Here is a 25,325-nt window from a genome sequence, read left to right on the forward strand (position 1 = left end):
ATCCTCTGGTTTTGCAATGGCTTGCCTGCTGATGCCAGGTGAGTTGCAGAGGAGGAACGCCCCAAAAAGAGTGTCTGAGCCACAGGAGGGGAGGGAATGTTTCTCTTTAAAAGGAAGTTGGGGCTGGCCTCGTGACACAGGCATTGGGTGGATTCAAGAGGTGGGTGGTGTCTAATCTCATATAGCCCAACTCCTGCCAGCGCCAGGACGAAACAGGCAGACGGACTCAGAAGTCTTTGGTCGACGAGAGACACACAGCCCACAACACAACCATGCCAGGTAAGGAATATCCGACACGTCGCTGTCTGTTTGTTTATCGCATGGGGGGAAAGGGCTTCTTTCTAAGGACCCTACGGCAAGACGCTGGTCTTCTTTCAACCTGGAATGTAGCTAGGAAGTTTCTGAGGACATGTCTCTACAGGTCTTGGTGGAGCAAGTGCCGTCGTCCGACTGGCGTGCCAACGAAATGTCCCTGGGAAGCGAAAAGATCTGGGATGAAAGAGATGTGGGGGTTGGGGGGTTGGGATCAGAATCGGGGAAAGGAATAAAGAACCCAGAGGTGGTATTAGGGTCTCACCAAACCACTGGTTCTTGACTTGGGTTGGGCTACGCTGAAAGTCTTGTGCGGTCTCCTTCGTTTACTGGATTCCAGGAGCCCACCCATGTGTGCCAAAGTTATGCAGAGCTAGGATCTAAATCCTAACCAATCTGCGTCTGATGATACCTTCGGATTATAGGGAGATGTCTTCTACTGAGTCAGACCAAAGGTCCATCTAGGACCAAAACTGTCCACAGTTCCCAGCTTGGGGAAGGGCATCTGTTCCTCCCATCCCTTCCTGGAGATGTCTGCGATTAAACTGAGGACATTCTCCATGAAAATCATCCCATCTACCCCTGAGCTACAGCCTTTCCCCTGAACAAGTGCGCAAGTCCTGTTTGTGAGCACCTCTTGGCTGGATCACGTCACGTCCAGCATTCTTAGCAAGAATCCATCCACTGTGTGGTCAGCCGATTGCCCATGAGTGATGTGCTCTGGTACAAGGCAGCCTCCTAACTTTTTAAGCTTTGGTATAAGAGAGACTGAGCAGCTTCTGAATACCAGTTACTGGGATCCACAGGTGGGGCTTGTGTTCGAATCCTGGTTGTGGGTGACCTGCAGGCCTCTGGTCGGCCACTGTTTGAACAGGATGCTGGACTAGATGGGCTCTTGGCCTGCTCCAGCAACCGGCTCTTAAGGACAGGCGTTCTGCGCAGAGAACTTGCACTGTTCCACATTTTGCGGTGCAGCGATGTGTCTGAAAAACACACCCGTCAGGGTGAAGCCAGTGTATAAATGTGCATAGCACATCTGCGAAGCTGGCTTGACGAAAAAAGTGTGTGTGTCGGGAGAAATCTTTAGGAAAGGGCTGGTGAGTTTTCAAGAGGATTTTAAAAGGAAGCTTCAACCAGATGTGGAAATATGGAGAACTTTCATACTGGGGAAATGAGAAATTGAGAAACAGGGAAGCCGACATGTTTGCTTATCCCCAGCCATGGCTAACCGCTTTTTGAAAACATGGATTTCCATAGGGTCTAGGTGCAACTTGTTTGGTCTGAACCCAACCCATTGCTCTTGGCCACCTGTCTGAGATGATGATGATTGAAAGGGCACATTGGTTTAGGTGCCCCCTTCCCAAGGATGAAAGGCAGCTGCCTGTCTATATCAGATTAGGTTTAGTGGTCCAAGGACAGCCTAAAAAAGGAGTGCCTTTTAAGCCACTTGGATGACTTTTAAGACACCTGAAGGCAGCCCTGTGTGGAGAAGTCTTTCAATGTGTACTGTTTAATATGTTTTTATGTATGTTGGAATCCACCCAGAGTGGCTGGGACAACCCAGTCAGACAGGCAGGGTATTATTATTATTATTATTATTATTACACATTGACCTAAGTCCCACAGAACAGAGCTGGACTTTATTCCCAAGTAAGCATGCCCAGAATCGTTGCAGAATAATTGAATTGGTCCATCTAGCTGAGGGCTTTCCCCACTATGGTGGCCTTCAGACATTTTGGACTACAACTCCCAGTAGCCTCAGACAACAGTCAGGACAGATGATAGCGGAAGTTCAACACCACCTGGAGGATGCAGTCCGACCTTAAGATGCCAGATTTTGAACTCGGGACCTTCGACATGCAAGGCAGATGTCCGACTACTGGGTAAACTCTCTTGCCCACAGAAGGTGCCAGGATCAATACCCCATGGCTTTTCCAGGTGGGGCTGGGAATGTCTCCTCCCCGAAGCCTTGGGGGGCAGCTGCCAGACAATACTGAACAAGATAGATCAATGGTCTGCCTCTGTATGAACATACCTTCCTATGTTCAAAGGAGCACACACTTTTCAGAAAGAGCCTCAGATCGTGACGAACTGTCGAAACAGCCGACGGGAGGGAAGGAAAGGTAAAAAACTACGACAAGTTTCAGCTTGATGGACCAAATACGAACAATCACAGCCCAGCAATAATACTTAGAGACTTCTCTGTGGAGGGTGTGTCTGAAGGACACAGCCTCTCCTCTAAGAAAGTTTGCCCACCCCTCTGTACTGAATGAATCTGTTTCAATGTGGGTCTGCCAATAGCTCTGTGGGACATTTCATGTAAGTTCTGAAAGCTGACGTCTTTACGGCCAGGAAGGAAGCTTCTACGCAGACTTCCACATCTGGATATGCATCTAACCATCCTAAAATAAATAGCCAACACCATCTAGAGGTCCCCATGGAAGCAGTGTCAGAAGTCTAGCTTCCATAAGCGAGTTTGTTTCTCAGCTCTTGACCATCTCCAAATTGGGATTTTCAAAAAGACAGGGCAAAGGCGTGGGAAAGATCCACTGGGAAAACAAGGAGCTTCCATAACTCAGTGGAAGAGGATGTTCTTTGGAACTGGAATGATGAGGAGTAGACATGGGTGGTGGTTTCCAATTCAGTTCAAGTTTAAAGGCAAGCTGATCAGGTTTGCGGCTGCTGAAATGATCTGAGAATTGAAATGGAGCCGTCTTTCGCAATTGAACTTTCTCTGAATTTTGCAATGCTGTCCTCCAACCAAGGTTGACAAAAAGAAATCTTCTGTTAGGCCGAAGTGTGCCTGAAAGTTGATGCCTTGATGAAAATAGCTTAGAAGAATGCATTCTATTAGGGGGGAAGGCTTACAAAAATGTGTTGCTTTGTCAAAACTGTATATGGAAAAAAATTTAATTATTAGGTGAAATCCACTCCAAAATGCTGGTGGGTTTTCACGAGGGTTTTTTTAAAAAACGAAAATTGCAGCAGAAATGCGGAGACTCAAATTTCAAACTGGAAAAATGAGGATTCCAAAAATGAGTAACTTAAACTGCCTTAGAACATTCCTAGTTGGGCAAAAGTATCAATTTCAGTTGCTCTTGCTTTCTCATATTTCCAATAGCTACTGCCCTTCCTCTCATTAATTCGTTGATTTTCCCCCACAATCATTTATTACCCCAGAAAGTTGCCTTGAGCCCCAATCATGAAGATGTGGTGCACACATATTTAAAATAAATGAATTCTCATTTTAAAAAAAGAATGAGTCAGGGACAGATAAGTGCGTAGGCAGCCACCAAATTTGCGATGGGTCTTCAGCCACAGAATAAAAAGCCAGGATGACACAACTTTGGGGGTCTATTATGATTTATTTTTAAAAATGATTGCTTTTATCATCAGGCAGTACACCCCCAAAAGTAAGGTTAAGGGTTTGGGTTGGAACACAGCACATTTGCTCCTAGCTTGGATGAATTGGAAGCAGTAATTAAAACGTTTCCAGGCCCGCAGGAATCCAGCCTGTTATTCTGCCTCAGCAACCTGGTTAAAATTGCTGATGAGCTCTAAATAATAAACTGGAATTTGGAAGATGGCTTCCCTGGCATGCTGTGACTTAGACCGGGCAGCAACGTGCCAGGAAATACAGATTCATAGGAAAGAGGAAGGCACCTTTAAGCATGTGCAGAGTGCTGAACCCTCTTCCTTTGAGGAGAGAGGATGGCCGCACATCACAGGAAGCGATGGCAGGAAGCGTCCAGGTTAGGAAGAACTCTTGCTATGTTCAGAAGAGAACCTCCATGTTCTAAGGCAGTCTACCGCCTTAACACTGGAAACAACCAAGGCTCCGAATCATGTGTCCTTTGGAATTGCAAGCGGGGAGCATTGCTGTCATGCGCCCTGCATTGGCTTCCCATCTGGCTGGCTGCTGCAAGGACAGGGTGCTGTTCTAGATGGGCCTTTGGCCTGATCCTGCTGCCAGGCTCTCCTGGTGTTCTTGAAAATCAAATCAACCTTGCGAGAGCTTGCCAGACCAGGTGGGAAGGAACGGAGAAACCCATCAAGGGTGTGACATGGGCAAGTCCCTTCTTGCTCAGTCTGCTAGGTACAAAACGCCTTTGAAACCTCACACACCTGGGCTGCTCCTCCTCACCCGGCTTATCCGTGGGAGAAAACATTTCCTGCATCTCTCTGATCCATTTGAAATGTCGGTGTGCCAAATTCTGCCCTAGCAGGTGCTTTTGTGCCAGCAGCCGGTGCCCAGAGACATCCAGGCGGTACCATGTTGGCTAACCCCCCTGTTGCTAGAATTATTATTTTTTTTCAATGTAATTTTTATTCAGTTTACAAATAAAACAAATTAATACAATTCATACAATTTTTTAAAACCATTCTCACTTTTTGACTTCCCTCAACTTGGCTGGTACTCCTTCCCTTCTTAATTTCCCACACATTTCTGAAATCTCATCTAGTTTGTAAATTAAATCTTGTTTCACTCCAATTTTAATCTTTCTTTTTTACAAAGCTTCATTAAAAGTTACAAGCGTTATTTGTTTTCCACTTAAATTATGCATATATTCTGAGAATTTTCCCCATTCTTCAGTAAATCTCTGATCTCGGCAATTTCGAATTCTTCCTGTCATTCTATCCAGTTCTGCAAAGTCCATCATCTTCATTCTCGATTCTTCCAGTGTTGGTAGTTCTTCTTGCTTCCATTTCTGAGCTATCAATATTCTTGCTGCTGTTACTGCGTACAAAAATATTTTCCTATCTTTCTTATTTATCTCATTCCCTACAATACCAAGTAGGAGCGCTTCTGGTTTCTTAACAAAGGTGCCCTGTTGCTAGAATTAAAGGAGACAACTTGTTTCTGTTTCCTCTCGCGCATGTGCGGCTAATTTGCAGGATGCCGTCATCTGCATCAAAACATTCCTCTACAGAGTCAGGACGGGCCGGAGAGACCAGATCCCTGGCGGTTGGGCAAGAGTTTTAGGAACCTGTCCTGCTTCCCTATCGTGGTGGGTGGGGACGGCCTCCCATGTTTTCCTGCCTTATCACCCCAGAGCAATGCAGCTGGCAGTGACGTGTCACATATATGCACTTGCAAGTGGGGTGGCATCTAAGGGCAGGAGGAATTCCAAGGATGGGGCAGAAAGGGCTGCAGGGCACCTGTTGCTGTTGTTGTTTAGTCGCTTAGTCGTGTCCGACTCTTCGTGACCCCCTGGACCAGAGCACGCCAGGCACTCATGTCTTCCACTGCCTCCCGCAGTTTAGTCAAACTCATGCTAGTAGCTTCGAGAACACTATCCAACCATCTCGTCCTCTGTCGTCCCCTTCTCCTTGTGCCCTCCATCTTTCCCAACATCAGGGTCTTTTCCAGGGAGTCTTCTCTTCTCATGAGGTGGGCAAAGTATTGGAGCCTCAGCTTCAGGATCTGTCCTTCCAATGAGCACTCAGGGCTGATTTCCTTCAGAATGGATAGGTTTGATCTTCTTGCAGTCCATGGGACTCTCAAGAGTCTCCTCCAGCACCTTAATTCAAAAGCATCAATTCTTCGGCGATCAGCCTTCTACATGGTCCAGCTTTCAGCCTTTTTATGGTCCAGGGCACCTGGATGGGGTCAAATTGACGGCGAAAAATCTCCATGAGAAGCTTGGCCAATAGGGTGGAATATCCGCCCCAAAGCAGAACATCCCTGCCAGGGAGACGAGTGGGAAATGATCGCACTCCGAATTTCTGTTTTGCAATGGTTATTTTATGAATGGATCCCAGGTTATTTTATGAATGAATCGCCGTGGTCATTATGTGAATGAATCCCTGTGGCTCATTTATGAATGAATCCCTACAATGTCCTAGGATACTTTTTTGTAATGGTAACAAAAATGCTGGAGAGACCTGCTAAGAGTTCTTCGCTCACCCTGTCTTCAGGTTATTCTGCTGATGGGACATTTGGGACGGAGTGATATTGAAATCTTCCGCAAACGTCTAAGCATTGTTTTGGATTGGAACTGTAGGCCGGAAGAGTTTAATTTGAGGAGGGCGGGGGACCAGATTGCTAAACAGGTGGTGACCCAGAAATGTCATCCCGCCCTTAATTTAATCAGCATTTTGTTACTTTTAAAATAATAATAATAAGATAAGAATCATATCCCAAGAACAATCTGATTAAAACTGTTCCTGCCACCAGGCCAGGAACTTTTTCAAAGCCTGAGGGCCACCTTCACTTCTGGGCAACTTTTGAGGGGCCACATGTCAGTGTTGGGTGGAGCCACAGGCAAAGTGGGTGGAGCAATGGGTGCAAATTTTACCTCTGTAAAATAGACTAGAATCTACTCAATTTTCTATCTTGGCAAGCAAGAAGCAATTGCTGTTTTTATGATGTTTATATTAATGCTTTTAAAATGTAATTCACTTGAAGACCTCTGGGTAATAATAACTAACACGTCTAATTAATACTAATACTTTTAGTACTATACTATATTAATACTATGCCTGGATTGTTCTGGTCCATGGGGTCGCGAAGAGTCGGACACGGCTAAATGACTAAACAACATACTATACTATACTATACTATACTATACTATACTATACTATACTATACTGTACTGGTACCTTGGAAGCTGAATGCCTTAGCTCCCAAACAAATCAGCTCCCGAATGATCAAAACCTGGAAGTGAGTGATCCAGTTTTCAAACGATTTTCGGAAGCCTAACATTCGGCGTAGCTTCCGTGGCTTCTAATTGGCTGCAGGACACTCCTGCAGCCAATTGGAAGCCATGCTTTGGTTTTAGAACAGTTCCGGGAGTCGAACAGACTCCCAGAACGCATTCTGTTCGAGAACCAAGATACGACTGTACAATGCAATACAATACAATACAATACAGCTGCTGTTGTATTACTGCTATTACTGCTAATAGGAATATACCATATTTTTTGCTCTATAAGACGCACCAAACCATAGGACTCACCTAGTTTTTGGAGGAGGAAAACAAGAAAAAAAAATATTCTGAATCCCAGAAGCCAGAACAGCAAGAGGGATCTGGCTTCTGGGATAGCCGCGCAGCCTGCACTCGCTCCATAAGACGCACACACATTTCCCCTTACTTTTTAGGAGGGAAAAAGTGTATCTTATAGAGCGAAAAATACGGTAAGTACCAGAGTTCAAGGACTGATTCCAGCCAGGAAAAGACACTCAGGGTGTGAGACAATGAGGGACGTGGCTTGGATCGAAGGCATGTGGCCTAGGGAGCATTCCAAGGGGGCCACATAGAGACAACCGGAGGGCCACTTTAGGTTCCTGGAGCAGAGGTTCATTCCTCTAGATCTTTTGCCTCTGCTAGAGATCAGAGCTGGTTGGGATCCCTGCAGCCTGTCATGAGAGCCCCTAAATTGCTCTGATTCTCACCCGCTCCAAACTCCACTTAGGGGCAACAGAGAATTTGTTTCTCATTCCTGGTGCTTGAAGGAAAATTCAAGATGCCTGTCCCTTCGGGCAGAATTTGCCCCGATTTCCACAACGAACAGGATGTCACTTACGGAGGAGATCTGAGTAAACAACTGCATCATTATGATTAAAAATAAATAAATCATCCAGACATCCAGATCAGGAAAGGCCAACTCCCACCTTCTTATTCTGTATTTTGTGGGAGGTTTTTTTCCCTTCTTCTTCCTGGATGTTGGGACATCCTGTGACGTCAGCCCATCCTGAAAAGTGGGGAAACACTTAATGAGGCTTTTATTGCTTAACGACTTTGAGCACTTCAGGCTCCTCTCTTTTTTCTGGGAAAAGCAGCTCTGGACTTTGAATCTTTTCCAAAGGGCGTGCAATAAACCTAGTCAATTTGATAACTGTTAATAGCCATGCTGTATGGATTATTGAGCCTAGGAGAAAGCATAATTCCTAGTAACTCCACACATGTGGCCCTCTGTGTCTCTCTGACTGGCCCTCAGAACTCTCTCTCCAGCACTGGCCTATGTCCATGCTTCAGTTTTTGAAGTGGGATAATGTAGGGCTACCATACATCTGGAATTATCCCGGACGTATCCAGGATTAGTCCTTCGAAAATAGCGCAGAATTTCAGGAAATTGGGGGGAAATGTCCGGTAAAACCCAGGTGTCATGTCGGAAGTGTTCATTTTTTGGCGAATTCACTGGGAAATGGCTCAAAATCTTCTCTCTCTTTTTTGGAGATTTTGAATAAAAAAGTTCAGCAACTGCTGCCAAAAAAACAAGATGTACATTCAGAAATCTCCCGCAATTTCTAAAGGAAATTGACAATTCTCTTGCCCTTCTCACTGTTGGCCCAGCCCCGGTCTGATGCTGGCATCACGTGCGGCCCCTGAAAGGTTACTTTGAAGGCAATGTGGCCCTCATATTGAAATGTGGCCCCCACATCTAGGGAAGTTGCACTGAGTGCAGGATGCTGCAATGCAATCGCTGGCAAAAGCGAGTCCTTGTTGTCGGATCACACTTTTGCTCAGGGGTCGGTGCTGGTTGCCCCTTGGAACTCCCTGCCACTTGACACCAGGCAAGCTCTTTCACTGCATTCTTTTCGGCGCCTGCTAAAATCATTCTTGTTCAGCAAGCCTATTACTATTACTATTAGAAATATATTTATCTACACTCCACCTGACAAGGACTCAGGGCAGATAAAAATAAGTCTACTCCAATGTTTGGAAAGTTGATGAGAGTTTTAATATATATATTTTAGCCTGTTGGCATTTTAACTTTCTGAAAGTCTTAAATTGTGGCTGCCGATTCTTCCTATCTTTTTTATAACTAAAACACACAGGGGGGGGGGAGAGAGAGATCTGTACCCATTACAAAGTATCTTTTTATAATATACAGAAATAAAACAGATACTTAATCTAAAAAAAGAACAGAGGCAGGAAAAATGAAAGAAAGAAAGAAAAAGAGAAAGGAAGGAAGGAAGGAAGGAAGGAAGGAAGGAAGGAAGGAAGGAAGGAAGGAGGGAGAGAGAGATAAGGTTAAAAACAGATAAAAATACTTTCAGTTCTCTGTCCTGCAGTTAAAGAAAGTACAGTATTCAGTCATTAGCATCCAAACATTCTATATTTTATGAACCAAGCTGGCTGCCAATTCTTCTTAGCGAGAATAGCATTGTTTTATCTTCTTTGCAAACCACTGAGGGTTTCCGTTTCCGTTTTAACAATCAATTGGTGTATAAATTTTACCAAATAAAATAAAATAAATAAACAGGCTCCCTTAGTGGGAGCCCTGGGCTTAAAGCACCTGTCTTCCCCCAAAGATTCCTGGAGCTTCACCTGCCGCAGAGCTGCAAATCCCTGGGCATCCTGGGGGAATCCGCATGGGATCCGCAGCTCCCAGTATGCCTTGGGTGAAAGGGCAGCGGAGAGCCATTTGCATCAAATGTGCTTTAGATGTACGGTGCTTCAGTTTTCCCAGCCTTTCCCAGGCAGCTTCCACACCCAAGAATGGGATAGAATGAACGATAGGAAGGTGAGATTTCAGGACACGGCAGATTCCAACACGGCGGGTGCCTTTTTATCAACCCTGTGCTGCTGATGTGCCTTGCAAGGATAGCCCATAATTGCGGCCTTTGCCTGGCCCCACTCCTACGCCCGCTCTGATTGGCTGGGAGGGAGCGGCATTCCATTCCAACGAAGGCCTGGCGACTGGTTTGGCGGATTTCGCTCCCGGCACCCGCCTCACTGGGGCTAGGCAGAGTGCCTGCCAAAATATAATTATCGTTAATCGCCTGTGCTGGAGTGTGGGTGTTGCGACCTGGAGGGGAAGGAAGGAAGGAAGGAAAGACAGGCAGATTGGAGGGCAGAAGGATGGATCCTGCAAACCGGTTGGCTTGCATTCCTAGGAGCAGCCACTGGAGGTCGCTGTGCAGGAAAGACGGGAGACCATTGGGAAGGCAAGGCTCTGTGCAAACTCAGTGGTTGAACATTTCCTTTGCATGCCAGGGGGTGACCTGGGGAGACTTATGGAGGCCAGGTTAAGAGACTTAGAGGGCCGCATTCGACAACCTGGCCTGAAATTCCCTGACCCTGATCTAGATACCTATTTGAGGAGACAGTGTCAGATTTGGGCCATCATTTCGGGAACTTTCAATGGCCATAAAGAAACAAAGGAGGGTATGAAACTAATACAGGGAATATTGACGCACATCAAAGTGCTGCATCTCTGACCGGTGTGAGATTTCACGGGTTCCACGCTCTCACTCAGATTCTGTGTTTCCTTTTGGGAATCGGGCACAGCAAAGACTGTGGTGTCTTTATGATATATGGGTTATTCACACATATGTACAACCTGAACCTACGATGGAGGGGTTTACAGAATTAATACCCCCAAAAAGGTCCTTCTGTGTCGCCTAACTCCTCATTCTCTACTCTAAGCTCTGCTGTGGGAGAGGGACCCCACCCATTTGCCTTCTCATACCAACTCCCCTTGATCCCTTTGTTCTCGTAATGACCCGTCACCCAGGGGATTAACAAACGAGGAAGGTAGCCTGAGTTAATACAATCTTAACACTTGCTGATTCCAGGGATTAGAAGTGCCTAGCACACAGTTTAGCACCTCAAGTCCTAAGACTTAATTAGATTCTAACACTAGCTAGATCCAAGGATTATAGTCTGGCACTCACAAACTCATAACAATATGTTGGTTGCTCAAGGATCTTCCAGCCAGGAAGTGACTTCCACCACTGGAGACATCCATCTCCCTGCAGAATGATGCAACGTGAGGGCACCCTGAGATAACCCTGGTTGCTATGAGTCATCATTCCTTCGCCGTCCTCTTTCCAGCTCCAGCTAAAAAACATTTTTGTTTCAACAGGCCTACCCAGGCATGTTGGATGATGATTCATGTCAACATGTTTTTAATTTATTCTTGGTTCCTTAATGTTCCAAATAGTTGTTCTTACTGTTTTTACTGTTATCGTTTTATTCTCTTTGTGAACTGCACTGCGGGTTGGTTTTCTTTACGATCAAGTAGTCTGAAATGAATAAGATAAATAATCATCCCCTGCAATGCTAGTACAGTTGTCAGTGGTGATAACAATGTCAAGGTGGCAGGTTCGAGACAGCTGCATATTCCAATCCTGGTCCGACTGCACTGGCTATCGATTAGTTTCCGGGCCCAATTCCAAGTGCTGGTTTTGACCTATAAAGCCTTAAACGGCTCAGGACTGCAATACCTCAAGGACCACCTCTTTCAGTATGAACCTACCCAGACCCTGAGATCATCTTCTGAGGCCCTCCTTCGTGTGCCTCCTCCTTGAGAAGTCCGGAGGGTGGCAACTTGAGAACAGGGCCTTCTCTGCAGTGGCTCCCCGTCTGTGGAATGCTCTCCCCAGGGAAGTTCGCCTGGTGTCTTCATTATACACCTTTAGGCTCCAGGCAAAAACATTCCTTTTTAACCAGGCGTTTGCTTAACCAGTCAACATCCTGGTTCCTTATCCCTCCTGCCTCTACAGCAGTAGCTACTTATATTCATGCAAGAAAGTCAGGGATGCATTTTTTTGCTTCAGTTACGTACACATAATTATGTACTATATTTTGTCACAAACAACTACATTTTATTACAAAGGGGAAGAGATCTATTTTAGTGATACTTAAGACAACAACCTGTGGTATACCTAAAGATTGGTGAGAATAAAAGCAGTTTTTTAATACTTACTGTTTCACTAAAGGACTTTCGACTTTGTGCGCTCATTTACCAAAGACGCACTGTGCCAGCGGCGGCGCTTGTCATTCACAATGGCGCCACTTGTCAGACTCAACTATGGCGCTTGTCATTCTCAATGGCGCCTTGCACGCGAAATTACCGTATTTTTTCGCTCTATAGGACGCACTTTTCCCCTCCAAAAATTAAGGGGAAATGTGTGTGCATCCTATGGAGCGAATGCAGGCTGCTTGGCTTCAGCAATAGCAACGCGAAGCCTCCGAAGCGCAGAGGGAGCGCTCCCTCCACGCTCCGGAGGCTTCGCATTGCTTTCGCTGAATCCTGGAGAGTGAGAGGGGTCTCCCGGCTTCAGCAAAAGGAACCCGAAGCCTCCGGAGCGCAGCGGGAACTCACGCTGCACTCCAAAGGCTTCGGGTTCCTTTTGCTGAAGCCAGGAGAGCAAGACTCTACTGGCTTCAGCAGAGAGGAAGAGCTGCACAGCGCCCCTTCAGCGAAGCGGGAGGAGAAATGGAAGGGGCTCCGTTTCTCCTGCTGCTTTGCTGAAGGGGCCCTGAGCAGAGAGGGGGAGAATTTGTTTTTCTTGTTTTCCCCCTGTAAAACAAGGTGCGTCCTATGGTCGGGTGCGTCCTATAGAGCGAAATATACGGTAATAAATTTGGGGGCCCTGGGCGGATCTTTGCACCCTGGCGGCACATATGTTAAAGACGGCCCTGTGTGAAATGCTTTAAAGAATGGCTTATGCACGAAATATTATGCATTGTATAAGGTACGGGGTATCTTTGGGTTCCCAGACGTTGCTGGAACAGATCTCCTATTTCCCCTGGCTTTTTGAGCTACATCTGGAGGCCCCAAGCTTCCCCACACCTGGGGAATATGTCCGGTCCATGAATTGCGGAGGGATGCTTATCGATGACGCACTTCCGTTTTCCCTCTAGGATGCAAGGGAGGAGGAGGAGGAACCAAAGGAGGAGACATCATGTGCGGCGACCCCTCTGAGCTGGAGTGGGCCATCCAGACGCTGTCGAAGAACTACGATAAGTACGCCGGCAAAGGGTGCTGTTGCAGCAAGAAGCGGGGGATCAGCCAGGGTGGCTTCCGGAAGATGCTCAAGCATGAACTCAACCACATGTTGACGGTGAGATGAAGGATGGAGGGAGATTCAGAGGGCGCTGCTACCTATTGCCAGATCAAACCGTCAGTCCATCTAGCCAGTGCTGGATTTACGTACGAGCTAAACAAGCTATAGCTTAGGGCCCCACTCTCTTGCCCCCCCCCAATTCACTATTAATATAAAGGTAAAGGTAAAGGGGCCCCTGACCATTAGGTCCAGTCATGACCGACTCGGGTTGTGGCGCTCATCTCGATTTATTGGCCGAGGGAGCCGGCGTACAGCTTCCGGGTCATGTGGCCAGCATGACTAAGCCGCTTCTGGTGAACCAGAGCAGCTCACGGAAACGCCGTTTACCTTCCCACCAGAGCAGTACGTATTTATCTACTTGCACTTTGATGTGCTTTCGAACTGCTAGGTTGGCAGGAGCAGGGACCGAGCAACGGGAGCTCACCCCGTCACGGGGATTTGAACTGCTGACCTTCTATCGGCATGTCCTAGGCTCTGTTGTTTAACCCACAGCGCCACCTGTGTCCCTACTATTAATATACTTCTTCTTAATTGTATTTCAGTTCAACTATTGCTTTGATAAAATATGTATTTTGTTATGTGCAAATGGCTTTAGATACCTATTAGGGCCACAAATTACCATATAGCATATATTCAACACACAAAAACAGTGACAATTTATTGTTGACAAAGGACAGCTGGACATATAAAGTGTCAGGAGGTCAGCCTACACTCGAGTAGGACACATGCCCAACTGGCTTGTTCTCTCCCTCCTGGTCTTTTGTTCGGGAGCTTCAAAAGCTTTCTTCAGCCTGAACATCACAGCGAGCGATGCCAACCGACACACTTAGGGATCCGCAGAGTCTTCGTAGCTTGTGTAACAGACCTCAGCATTTTGGCTAATCTACTTTATTACATATAAACACACACAGAGCACTGCAACATGGCTCCCTCTCTCTCCACCATCAGACAGCAAAGAGAAAGAACAAAGGACAATAGTCCCACTTCACTGCACACAGTAACACAAACATCCTGTCTCCGTCACTTCCCACTCTGTGGAATGAAAACATACACAGTCATGTGATAGACAACGATCCCATGACTGCAGATACGGGGAATGAATCTTCAACATTACCTTCAGTAGCTTAGGGCCTCATCAAACCTAAATCCAGCCCTAGTGAAAGAACGTTTTGAATGCGTTATCAACATGCAACACAAGATGGCGCTGGAGAGCAAAAAAAAGATTCTATGCGATTTTACATAGCGCTTTTTTTTTGTTATAACGATTTAATTTCTGAATTACTTATAGTGATTTTTTCCTGTGTGTAGGTCCAACCCTAAGATGTGAGTAGCAGCAAGCAGTAGCATAGCATCAAAAGGCAATAGTAGCGAAAGTAGTCTGAAGGGGGACTATTGAACACTTGGACTAGGTGATGAATGGAGACGTGGGCAATGATAAGCTATTGCATGGTGCTTCTAAACGAAATAAGTTAGGTGGTGAGAAGAGGGTCTATTGCACTCCTTGGCTAGGAGTCAAGCTCACCTGTGACCCACTGATTAAAGGGAGCAATTTGACTTTCCATATCCACTTTTGCAGAAAGGTGTCCCAAGTGTGTCTTGAGACGACATCTAGTAAGGCGGACCTCTGCTTCCCCATGTGGTGGAAGTGTCTACGCTCTTAGGCTCCAGGTCTCCCAGTCCCACTTTTCTGACTTGTTTCATTCCCCCTCTTCCCCCATCCAGGACACCAAGAACAAGCAAGCCGCCAACAAACTGATCTGTGACCTGGATGAGAATCAGGACGGACTCATCAGCTTCCACGAGTACTGGAACCTGATTGGCGGCATCGCCAGCCCAATCTCCTGCCTGATCCGACAGCAGGAGGAGAGCGTCAAGTTCACCAAGTAGAGCGAGAGAGAGAACGTCAGCTGCTCGCACCACCCCCAGCCCCTTCTATCTCCCCCCCCCCCCACATTCCGACTCCCTGCCTTAACCTTGCCGTCATTCCAGCTCCCCCTGCTGGCTGGGCTGCACATCACACGGCCCATTGCCATTTGGGCCTGAAAGCTGAACTCTACCATTCCTTTGGAAAATATCCGTCCACTTATTTAATTCTTTTCGACACCTGCAACTGGGGTATCGCGTCTGGGAGGGTGACGGGTGGTTGTGGGGTGGAGGTGGCCATGTTCCGTGGGGATCCAGCCAGCTGTGTCAGACTGTGAAGAGCGTTGCAATAAAGCCTTGAGTCGGATCAGAGTGTCAGAGTCATGTGATTGCCTCTCCCTTTTGGGGGTAACCTTTCTCGAGCAAGCTTCCGGTGCTCATTGAGGACCCTGAATTCCCAATGAAACTTTTCTAGTTGCTACATTCTACTCCTGGGTGCTCCTATGCCAGGCAGACCCGAAGAGCCTATCCCTGCCCTTTGTCACCAGCTGAGATATGCAGTCCCTCAACCTGGAGGCTCCATGTAGCTAGTCTGGCTATTATCCGTCCAATGAGCTCCTCTTCCCCCATCGAGGTGTTCCCAAAGTAAAGGAAGGATTGAACTCTGATTAGTAAGAATACACACAGAGGCTTGAACCAGCAAGACTCTGGGAAGGGTGCGTATAATAATCTCTCTGTCTCCAGCCCCTGGCCCAGGTCGTTTTATTCACAAAAGAGCTTTTTACAGAGTGTTCGTAAGAACCAATCAGATTTCTTCTGGGCATTTCAACAAACCCCACGTGGGGACAAAGTTAAACTACCAAAAGTAATTAAGCATGGGGTAAATAAAACAGAACTACAAAGGAGTGCATTTGTCAACCCCAGGACGTGATAAACAAGCAATAAATATGATAAGAAGCTTGGCCAGGAAGACAGTGACCATTATCACCTGCAGGTGAGATCTGTTTCCTGGCCCTAAGATTAACATATCAGAAAAGCTACATCAAAGAAGCTGCCCACTGTCTTCGATGACCCAGGATGCCTGCCCGGCGAAGCAACTGGCAGTGTACGTGCCTGGTCAAGAAAGAGAAATGGAACAGGGATGCAGAGGTGTGGATTGATCAAGAATCATATCAAAATAGTTTAAACCCAGTCAATGCAATGCTTTCATTGCTGACACACTCTATATTTGTTATAATTCCTCATAGCAATCCCACCTGATCACTACACCCATGCATCTCCCTGGCTCTCTCTCTCTTAAATAAAGCCATCTGAGATCACGGCGATCGGCAATAGAGTGTGTTGGAGCCGTGAGTCTCCTCGTTTCCCCCCGCGCAGTAAAACAGCCGGGGAACTCAGGGGGGTGAGTTTGCATGCTCTGCTGGACCCCCCCCCCACACTCCTCCGTGGGGGTTTTCTGGGGGGGGGGCCTGGGCCTGGCGCTCTCCCCCAAGGCTCTATTTGCCCTGAACCGCATCGCCCTTAAGCGGACGAGACGGAGCTCACTGCCATTAGCCTCCGCAGCAAACCGGAAGTCCCGGCGACCAGCACATCTTGTGCCAATGAGTCCCACAGACTAACCATGGGTTGGGTGAAGCATTTTCTTCTGTCTGACTTGACGGAAGTCAGAGCATCTTCATCAAGTGAATCCAAGTTCTTGTAGTATGAAAGCAGATGCCGGGGGGAGAAAACTCTACGAACCTATCTCTCTTGTTGGGTTCTGAAGGTAAAGGAAAGACTGGACCCTGATTAATACAATGGACATGAGGCTTGACCAGCAAGACCCTGCGAGAAAGACTCCCTGGCCCAGGTTGTCTTTATTAACAAAAGAACTTTAACACAGCGTTTGTAAGCACCAATCAGATTGCCTCTGAGCATTTCAAAAAATCCCCAGGTGGGGGACAAAGTCAGATCAGAGGAAGCCTCTTAACTACAAAGAACTATTTACTATTTGAGCATGCATACATGTTTAGGCTAAGTAAACAGGAACCAAGGAGGAATGCATTTAGCAAACCCATAGGAAGAAAGACAGGCATTTTACCACCTCCATGTGAACTCTGTTCCTGGCCCTAAGATCTACCTAAAGATTAACAAAAGCTACATCAAAGCTAACAGATTGAGGTTGAATCCTGACAAGACAGAAGTACTGTTTTGGGGGGACAGGAGGCGGGCAGGTGTGGAGGACTCCCTGGTCCTGAATGGGGTAACTGTGCCCCTGAAGGACCAGGTGTGCAGCCTGGGAGTCATTTTGGACTCACAGCTGTCCATGGAGGCGCAGGTCAATTCTGTGTCCAGGGAAGCTATTTACCAGCTCTATCTGGTACACAGGCTAAGACCCTACCTGCACATGGACTGTCTCGCCAGAGTGGTGCATGCTCTGGTTATCTCCTGCTTAGACTACTGCAATGCGCTCTACGTGGGGCTACCTTTGAAGGTGACCCGGAAATTACAACTAATCCAGAACGTGGCAGCTAGACTGGTGACTGGGAGCGGCCGCCGAGACCATATAACACTGGTCTTGAAAGACCTACATTGGCTCCCAGTACGTTTCCAAGCACAATTCTAAGTGTTGGTGCTGACCTTTAAAGCCCTAAATGGCCTCGGTCCTGTATACCTGAAGGAGCGTCTCCACCCCCATCGTTCTGCCCGGACACTGAGGTCCAGCTCCGAGGGCCTTCTGGCGGTTTCCTCACTGCGAGAAGCCAAGTTACAGGGAACCAGACAGAGGGCCTTCTCGGTAGTGGCGCCTGCCCTGTGGAACGCCCTCCCACCAGATGTCAAAGAGAACAACAATTACCAGACTTTTAGAAGACGTCTGAAGGCAGCCCTGTTTAGGGAAGCTTTTAATGTTTGATGTATTACAATATTTTAATATTTTTTGGAAGCCGCCCAGAGTGGCTGGGGAGGCCCAGCCAGATGGGCGGGGTATAAATAATAAATTATTATTATTATTACCTCCTTATCTTTATGGCCCAGGATGCCTGGTAAGCAACTGATCTGTGTTAGAATGCTTCGCACGTGACTGTCAGGCATAGAGAAAATGGGGCAGAGAAGCAGAGGCTTATGGGATCGATCAGAAATCATGTCAATGACCCAAACCCAGTCAAAGCGATGCTTTCACCGCTGACACAATGGCTTGCTTTCATAATTCCTCATAGCAACCCTAAAAGGTAAAGGTAAAGGGACCCCTGACCATTAGGTCCAGTCGTGGCCGACTCTGGGGTTGCAGTGCTCATCTCGCTTTATTGGCTGAGGGAGCTGGCATACAGCTTCCGGATCATGTGGCCAGCATGACTAAGCCGCCTCTGGCGAACCAGAGCAGCGCACGGAAACACCCTTTACCTTTTCAGATAAAGCGATGAAGAATAAAAGGAGCTAAAAGCAACTCACCAGATGAAAATGTGGGTGGCAAGCTTGAGAGGTGAAGCAGGGAATTGGGTATGGTATAGCATCTCCCTCTTATGCAGTTTCATGGGGGGTCCCCAGAGATTGAGGCTGGTTGAAGCAGGAACATGATCTTGTTGCCAGGATCTGTCCTGAGGGACTGCTGGCATCCAGCCATCTTCTCCTCAGGTTGTGAACAACTCTTTTTCTTTTCTTTTTCCCCTTTCTCTGCTTTTAAATTAACTTTATTTACTGGGGCTTATTCATAGATCTTCAAAAATACATACCCATCACAAAGTACATTTTTTACAATATACTAAGACAAGACAGCTGCTTGATCTAAAAAAGGAAGAAATTCAGAAAGAAGAAAAGGCAAGAAATGGAGAGACCAGGAAAAAAATAGAAAGGGAGAGAAAAGGGGAAAGAAAGAAAGAACTACAGAAAGATGGGTAAAGGTAAAGCAACCCCTGAGCATTAGGTCCAGTTGGGGATGACTCTGCGGTTGCGGCGCTCATCTTGCTTTATTGGCCGAGGGAGCCGGCGTACAGCTTCCGGGTCATGTGGCCAGCATGACTAAGCCGCTTGTGGAGAACCAGAGCAGCGCACAGAAACGCCATTTACCTTCCCGCCAGAGCGGTACCTATTTATCTACTTGCTCTTTGACATGCTTTCGAACTGCTAGGTTGGCAGGAGCTGGGACTGAGCAACAGGAGCTCACCCCGTCATGGGGATTTGAACCGCCGACCTTCTGATTGGCAAGTCCTAGGCCCTGTGGTTTAACCCACAGCGCTACCTGCGCCCCATAGCAACCCTACATGACCACTACACTCTCTGTTGATTTGTAAGCTGTAGGGGAAATTCAGAGAAACTTGAAAACCAGATTGACCTAGAGGTTTTATCTGTGTATTCATGCCAGTCTGTTTTCCTGAAGGGAGTCGCAAGGAGTCCATGCCTTGGGCCCTGCAAACTCACTCCCCATGTGAAGGCACACACTCCCTTTAAATTGGGCCCCTGCCCTCTCACCTCGCCCCTTATAAGAAAGAATAAAGTCAGATCAGCCTCTCCCTCCTGCTTTGTCTCATAGAATCATAGAATCATCGAGTTGGAAGAGACCACAAGGGCCATGGAGTCCAACCCCCTGCCAAGCAGGAAACACCATCAGAGCACTCCTGACATATGGTTGTCAAGCCTCTGCTTAAAGACCTCCAAAGAAGGAGACTCCACCACACTCCTTGGCAGCAAATTCCACTGTCAAACAGCTCTTACTGTCAGGAAGTTCTTCCTAATGTTTAGGTGGAATCTTCTTTCTTGTAGTTTGGATCCATTGCTCCGTATCCGCTACTCTGGAGCAGCAGAAAACAACCTTTCTCCCTCCTCTATGTGACATCCTTTTATATATTTGAACATGGCTATCATATCACCCCTTAACCTCCTCTTCTCCAGGCTAAACATGCCCAGCTCCCTTAGCCGTTCCTCATAAGGCATTGTTTCCAGGCCTTTGACGATTTTGGTTGCCCTCCTCTGGACACGTTCCAGTTTGTCAGTGTCCTTCTGGAACAGTACTCCAGGTGAGGTCTGACCAGAGCAGAATACAGTGGCACCATTTCTTCCCTTGATCTAGATGCTATACTCCTATTGATGCAGCCCAGAATTGCACTGGCTTTTTTAGCTGCCGCGTCACACTGTTGGCTCATGTCAAGTTTGTGGTCAACCAAGACTCCTAGATCCTTTTCACATGTACTGCTCTCAAGCCAGGTGTCACCCATCTTGTATTTGTGACTCTCATTTTTTTTGCCCAAGTGCAATACTTTACATTTCTCCCTGTTAAAATTCATCTTGTTTGTTTTGGCCCAGTTCTCTAATCTGTCAAGGTCGTTTTGAAGTGTGATCCTGTCCTCTGGGGTGTTAGCCACCCCTCCCAGTTTGGTGTCATCTGCAAATTTGATCAGGATCCCCTTGAGTCCATCATCCAAGTTGTTGATAAAGATGTTGAATAAGACCGGGCCCAAGACAGAACCCTGTGGCACCCCACTAGTCACTCTTCTCCAGGATGAAGAGGAACCATTGATGAGCACCCTTTGGGTTCGGTCAGTCAGCCAGTTACAAATCCACTGAGTGGTAGCATAGTCAAGGGAGCACACATTTTTTTTTCCTTCCCAAAAGGACATTGGCAGATACCAGGATGTTGGTGGTTTATAGCCAATTAACTTATAAGGACGTGGGAAGAAATTCCATTCAGTTTGTGGTTGAACCTGATTCGCACTTTGAAATTCACATTGAACCAAGGTGGAGGTTTATGCAGTTCTGTGCTCTGAGCACCAGAGGGCAGCAGGGAGTACAGTGGCCTCTCTAATGAATAGTTACAGGTAGGTAGCCGTGTGGGCCAGCCAAAACAAAATTTAAAAATTCCTTCCAGTAGCACCTTAGAGACCAACTAAGTTTGTTATTGGTATGAGCTTTTGTGCCACCAAGCAAGCAACAGGCAGCAGCCTCTCAGAGCAAAGGCTTTTATTCGAATTGTTGCAACTGGCCAAGAGATTGATTGATATGTTATAGTATTTTCATCCTCCTGCAAGTCCTAGGATCAGTATTTCCTGGTCCCACCCACTCACCTCTCTCTTACCCACGCCCAGAAACATGACCGTATACCCCAAATTTCACTTTATATTCCCCAATTCCCCCTCCTTAAGCTTCTTGGATATCTCCGTCATCAGTTTCCAGCACGACGTAAATTCCAGCTCTCCGTCACTGTCGGTCCCCAAGCTTCTCATCTTCTCTTCGAGATCGCCAGCATCCTACAGAAGAGGCAAGAGGAACAGAAAGCTCAGAAACAGTCAGTGAGAGATTGTCTCTCTCTGAATAAGAATAAGAATTTTATTATTTAGATATTCCCTGCCCATCTGGCTGGGTTGCCGCAGCTTCCAACACATATCAAAACATAATAAAACATTGAACATTAAAAACATCCCGATACAGGGCTGCTTTCAGATGTCCTCTAAAAGGCCCTCTGCCTGGTAGACCCACTGAAATGAATGAGCTTAAGTTAATCTTCATTGGGTCTCCTCTGAGTTAGGATGAGTATCAGCTACCACCCTATGAAACTGCTTGCACAATTATTCCTGCCATTTTCCACAATCATGAGACGTGTGTGTAATGGTTCCAGGGGTTGCTCATGCGTAAGCTTGTCCCAACGTCTGGCTGGGTTACCTGAGTGAACCTTTCCTGTCCGGGCAGCCACTCGCCCGTGACCGTCTCAATCGCTGGCAGAATCCGTCAGTGGGCGTTTCTTAAACTTCTTCCAGCAAAGAAGCTCTTTGACGCCAAGTCTTCTCCTACTCTCCCTGCGCGGAAGCCTTCTGCGCAAGGAGGGCGTGGGCAGCGGAGGACCCCTTCTCTCCCCGCTGGTCCCCGGCAAGGAGTCATGGGATCGCCTCGCCGATTCCCCCATCTCCCCCCCTTCTCCACTGGAGCTACGCTGATTCTCTCCCCCAGAAGATGGGCTACCCCTCCCACTCCCAGGACGCTCTCTGGGATCCCTTCGGAGCTTGCTCTCTCCCTCGGACACTGATGGCAGTTCCCTGACAGTGTGTGACAAAAATGGCAAGAGATTGAGGTATTGGCAGACTCAGGGATACCCCAAGGTTTGCAGAACAACAACAACAACAAGCCTTGAAAACACCGCATGAGGACTGAGCATGCTCCGTGGCGATGGAATGCTGGCTGATCGTATAGAAGGGAAAGGTGTGGAAATGGAATGGAATATCTTTCAGAAGGGCGTGGCTGGCTGGCTGGCAGGAGCAGCAAACAGGAGCGGTTCCCATCGCCGCCATTTTGTCGTAGGAGCCATTTGTAAAATCGTGCAAGACATGGAGAAAAAGGAGAGGGAATTATTTCCCTTCTCTCTTCTCCTCCTCCTCAAGCTCAGCATCTGAGTATCCTATTCTCCGCCCACTGTTGCCTCCTGCCCCGCCCACTACAGTGATTTTGTTGTTGTTGTTTAGTCGTTTAGTTGTGTCCGACTCTTCGTGACCCCATGGACCAGAGCACGCCAGACACTCCTGTCTTCCACTGCCTCCCGCAGTTTGGTCAAACTCATGCTGGTAGTTTCGAGAACACTGTCCCACCATCTCGTCCTCTGTTGTCCTCTTCTCCTTGTGCCCTCAATCTTTCCCAACATCAGGGTCTTTTCCAGGGGGTCTTCTATTCTCATGAGGTGGCCAAAATATTAGAGCCTCAGCTTCAGGATCTGTCCTTCCAGTGAACACTCAAGGCTGATTTCCTTCAGAATGGAGAGGTTTGATCTTCTTGCAGTCCATGGGACTCTCCAGAGTCTCCTCCAGCACCATAATTCAAAAGCATCCATTCTTCGGCGATCAGCCTTCTTTATGGTCCAGCTCTCACTTCCATACATCACTACTGGGAAAACCATAGATCTAACTATACGGACCTTTGTTGGCAAGGTGATGTCTCTGCTTTTTAAGATGCTGCCTAGGTTTGTCGTTGCTTTTCTCCCAAGAAGCAGGTGTCTTCTAATTTTGTGACTGCTGTGACAGTGATACAGCCCCCCAAAAGTTGACTGGAAGGAAATGTGGCCCTAATTCAGAAAAAAGGTTCCCTGGTCTACAAAGCTTCTGAAATGAGAAGTCAATGGTCCCCATCTTTTCCTTCATCTTAAACAGCAAAATACTTTTGCTTTCACTTCTTTTGACCTAAAAAATAGCCTCCCTTCGCCCTCCTGCCCTCTGCCCTTTGACCCCAACCTACCTTCATGAAGTTAGGGAGCTGCTTGTTCACTAGCGCCTTGAACTGGCCGGCCGTCAGTGTCTTCTTCTTGCCCTCGGCGGCCGTATGGAACAATAAGATGCTGACGATTTTATCAATGGCCATCTTCATCTCTGACACATCCTCGCTGGCCATCTTGTGACTGAGCGCTGTTGGGCTTCTTCCTCCCTCCCTCGATGAGGCTATCGGTCAAGGGATGGGGATTGTGTGTGGGTGACCCTGTTGTGTAAGACCGGCTCTGGGAACAGAGTGAGGGAATGCGAGGGAAGAAGAAGAAGAGGGGGAAATGCAGGGAGAGCAGCAAAATGCAGGGGCGGCGAGTTACTGGCTGCTTTTGTGGGATCACAGGATTGCTGAGTTGGAAAGGTTAATCTAGCCCAGACGTCTGCAAACACAGGAATCAGAGCTTTCAACAGCTTTTCAGAAGAATTTGCCACATTCCCCCTCACACATAAAGATAAAGGGACCCCTGACCATTAGGTCCCGTCATGACCAACTCTGGGGTTGTGGCACTCATCTCGCTTTATTGGCCAAGGGAGCCGGCGTACAGCTTCCAGGTCATGTGGCCAGCATAACTAAGCCACTTCTGGCGAACCAGAGCAGCGCACGGAAACGCCGTTTACCTTCCCGCCGGAGCGGTACCTATTTATCTACTTGCACTGGCGTGTTTTTGAACGGCTAGGTTGGCAGGAACAGGGACTGAGCAACGGGAGCTCACTCCATTGCAGGGATTCGTACTGCTGACCTTCTGATCGGCAAGTCCTAGGCTCTGTGCTTTAACCCACAGCGCCACCCGTGTCCCTTCACACACACATACACACTCTCTATAGCAAAGCGGGGGAGATCAGCCTTTGTCACAAGCTGAAATCTTGCCCCCTCCCCTCCAAAAGGATTGCCACTCACCCCAAAGACGGTCACTTGCAAGCTTTGAATGCCAGCGAGGGAGCAATGTGATGGTTCTCATACAGATGAGGGCAGCTTGAATCAGGCAGAGAGCGAAGGGTGTTTTGTGTGTTCAAAGGTTCTGGGCCAACTGCCTTTTTTCTTGCCAGCAGCTATAAAGCCCAACATCCACGCTGCCAGGCTAGCCACACACACACACACACAAACACACACACGAAACATTTATTTGTGTGCCAGTTTAGGGACCCAACCAAGCAAGTGAGAGGGGCGCTCAGCAACAACAGCACAGGATCTCTTGTGTGCAAAGGCTGGTCATCGCCCACGTTTCAAAAATCTTAAATTCTCGCTGTTAGTTAAAAAACCAGAAGCTTTCTCGTCAGGTATTTTGGGACAAGAGCTGCCAAAAGAAAAACGGACATGATTTATGTATGCCACAACAGCAGCAAGAATGTTAATAGCACAAAACTGGAAGACTGGAGAAGTAGCATCCAAAGAGCAATGGCAAGAAAAGTTGATGAACTATGCAGAATTCGCAAAATTAACGGGCAAGTTGCGTGAAAAGGACAATAGTGACTTTGAAAAAGAATGGGAACCCTTTACAGCATATTTGCAGAAACAGCTAAAAAACATGGACTCACTGGCAGGATTTAAATCAACATTTACGACTTTATTTACAGAGAACAAGAAACAGAAGAATGGGAAAACATAGTATTATATGCAAATAGTAGATTGTATCATTTGATGTAATAAACCAGAAATGGAGGTTGAGGGAAGTCAACAGGGAGGGGGGGAATTGGAAAACGAATGTTTAGTTATGATGATGGATATTTGTTGCAAGAAAGAAAATCAATAAAAATTATTTTTTTAAAAAAAAAAACATTCTCGCCGTTAATTCTTCTCATCCATAACTTTATAGTTTCAGCTTTTTTGTAAACTGCTTTCAGGGAAAGGCTTTCCTTTCTTTCTTTTTGCAATCAAGTGGTGTACAATTTATTTATTTATTTTGAAATAAAGTCAGTAAGCAGTTCCAATCCTTCGAACTTTGGCCAGCTGCCAGGGGCTGAAGTGATTTGGACGCCAACCATGGCTGAAGTTCCACAGCTACCCTGTCCCTATTCTGGGGAATCAGAGAGAAAATATTTTAAGATCCAGGAAACCTATAATGGACAAAAGCTCCCCAAACTACTGACTGAAGGCTAAGTTGTTGGGTTTTGTTGTTGTTTAAAGGTAAAGGTACCCC

General features: G+C 47.1%; 2 protein-coding genes and 1 long non-coding RNA gene across 4 annotated transcripts; 1 reads left to right on the plus strand and 2 right to left on the minus strand.

The window, feature by feature from the left end:
• Positions 1-210: 210 nt before the first annotated feature.
• LOC310666203 (protein S100-A16-like) lies at positions 211-15,344 on the plus strand. The gene is made up of 3 exons (XM_083416887.1): positions 211-279; positions 12,912-13,111; positions 14,837-15,344. The coding sequence occupies exons 1-3, from the start codon at positions 273-275 to the stop codon at positions 14,999-15,001; spliced, it is 372 nt and encodes a 123-aa protein (XP_083273013.1). The 5' UTR covers positions 211-272; the 3' UTR covers positions 15,002-15,344.
• Positions 15,345-15,668: 324 nt separating this feature from the next.
• Positions 15,669-16,249, minus strand: LOC310666300. The gene is made up of 2 exons (XR_014505867.1): positions 16,199-16,249; positions 15,669-15,790 (listed from the first exon to the last, which is right to left on the minus strand). It is a non-coding gene; the product is annotated as an uncharacterized lncRNA (long non-coding RNA).
• Positions 16,250-20,893: 4,644 nt separating this feature from the next.
• LOC310666217 (protein S100-A13-like) lies at positions 20,894-24,246 on the minus strand. 2 transcript variants are annotated; one of them, XM_083416908.1, is made up of 3 exons: positions 24,086-24,246; positions 23,165-23,401; positions 20,894-21,195 (listed from the first exon to the last, which is right to left on the minus strand). In XM_083416908.1, exons 2-3 carry the CDS (start codon positions 23,315-23,317, stop codon positions 21,058-21,060), a joined length of 291 nt encoding a protein of 96 aa, XP_083273034.1. In that variant the 5' UTR covers positions 23,318-23,401; positions 24,086-24,246; the 3' UTR covers positions 20,894-21,057. The 2 variants fall into 2 exon arrangements, with proteins under 2 accessions (XP_083273034.1, XP_083273033.1); XM_083416907.1 differs by having other exon boundaries at positions 23,165-23,420; positions 24,086-24,244.
• Positions 24,247-25,325: the final 1,079 nt, after the last annotated feature.

The sequence above is a fragment of the Podarcis tiliguerta genome (genome assembly GCF_965153285.1).
Source record: "Podarcis tiliguerta genome assembly, chromosome: 16".
In the NCBI taxonomy this organism is placed as follows: domain Eukaryota; kingdom Metazoa; phylum Chordata; class Lepidosauria; order Squamata; family Lacertidae; genus Podarcis; species Podarcis tiliguerta.

Coding starts and splice junctions, on each gene's coding strand:
- LOC310666203 (XM_083416887.1), top strand. Junction 13,112..14,836: donor AACTCAACCACATGTTGACG/GTGAGATGAAGG, acceptor TCCCCCATCCAG/GACACCAAGAACAAGCAAGC.
- LOC310666217 (XM_083416908.1), bottom strand. CDS start 23,317: ATGGCCAGCGAGGATGTGTCAGAGATGAAGATGGCCATTGATAAAATC. Junction 21,196..23,164: donor AGCTCCCTAACTTCATGAAG/GTAGGTTGGGGT, acceptor CCTCTTCTGTAG/GATGCTGGCGATCTCGAAGA.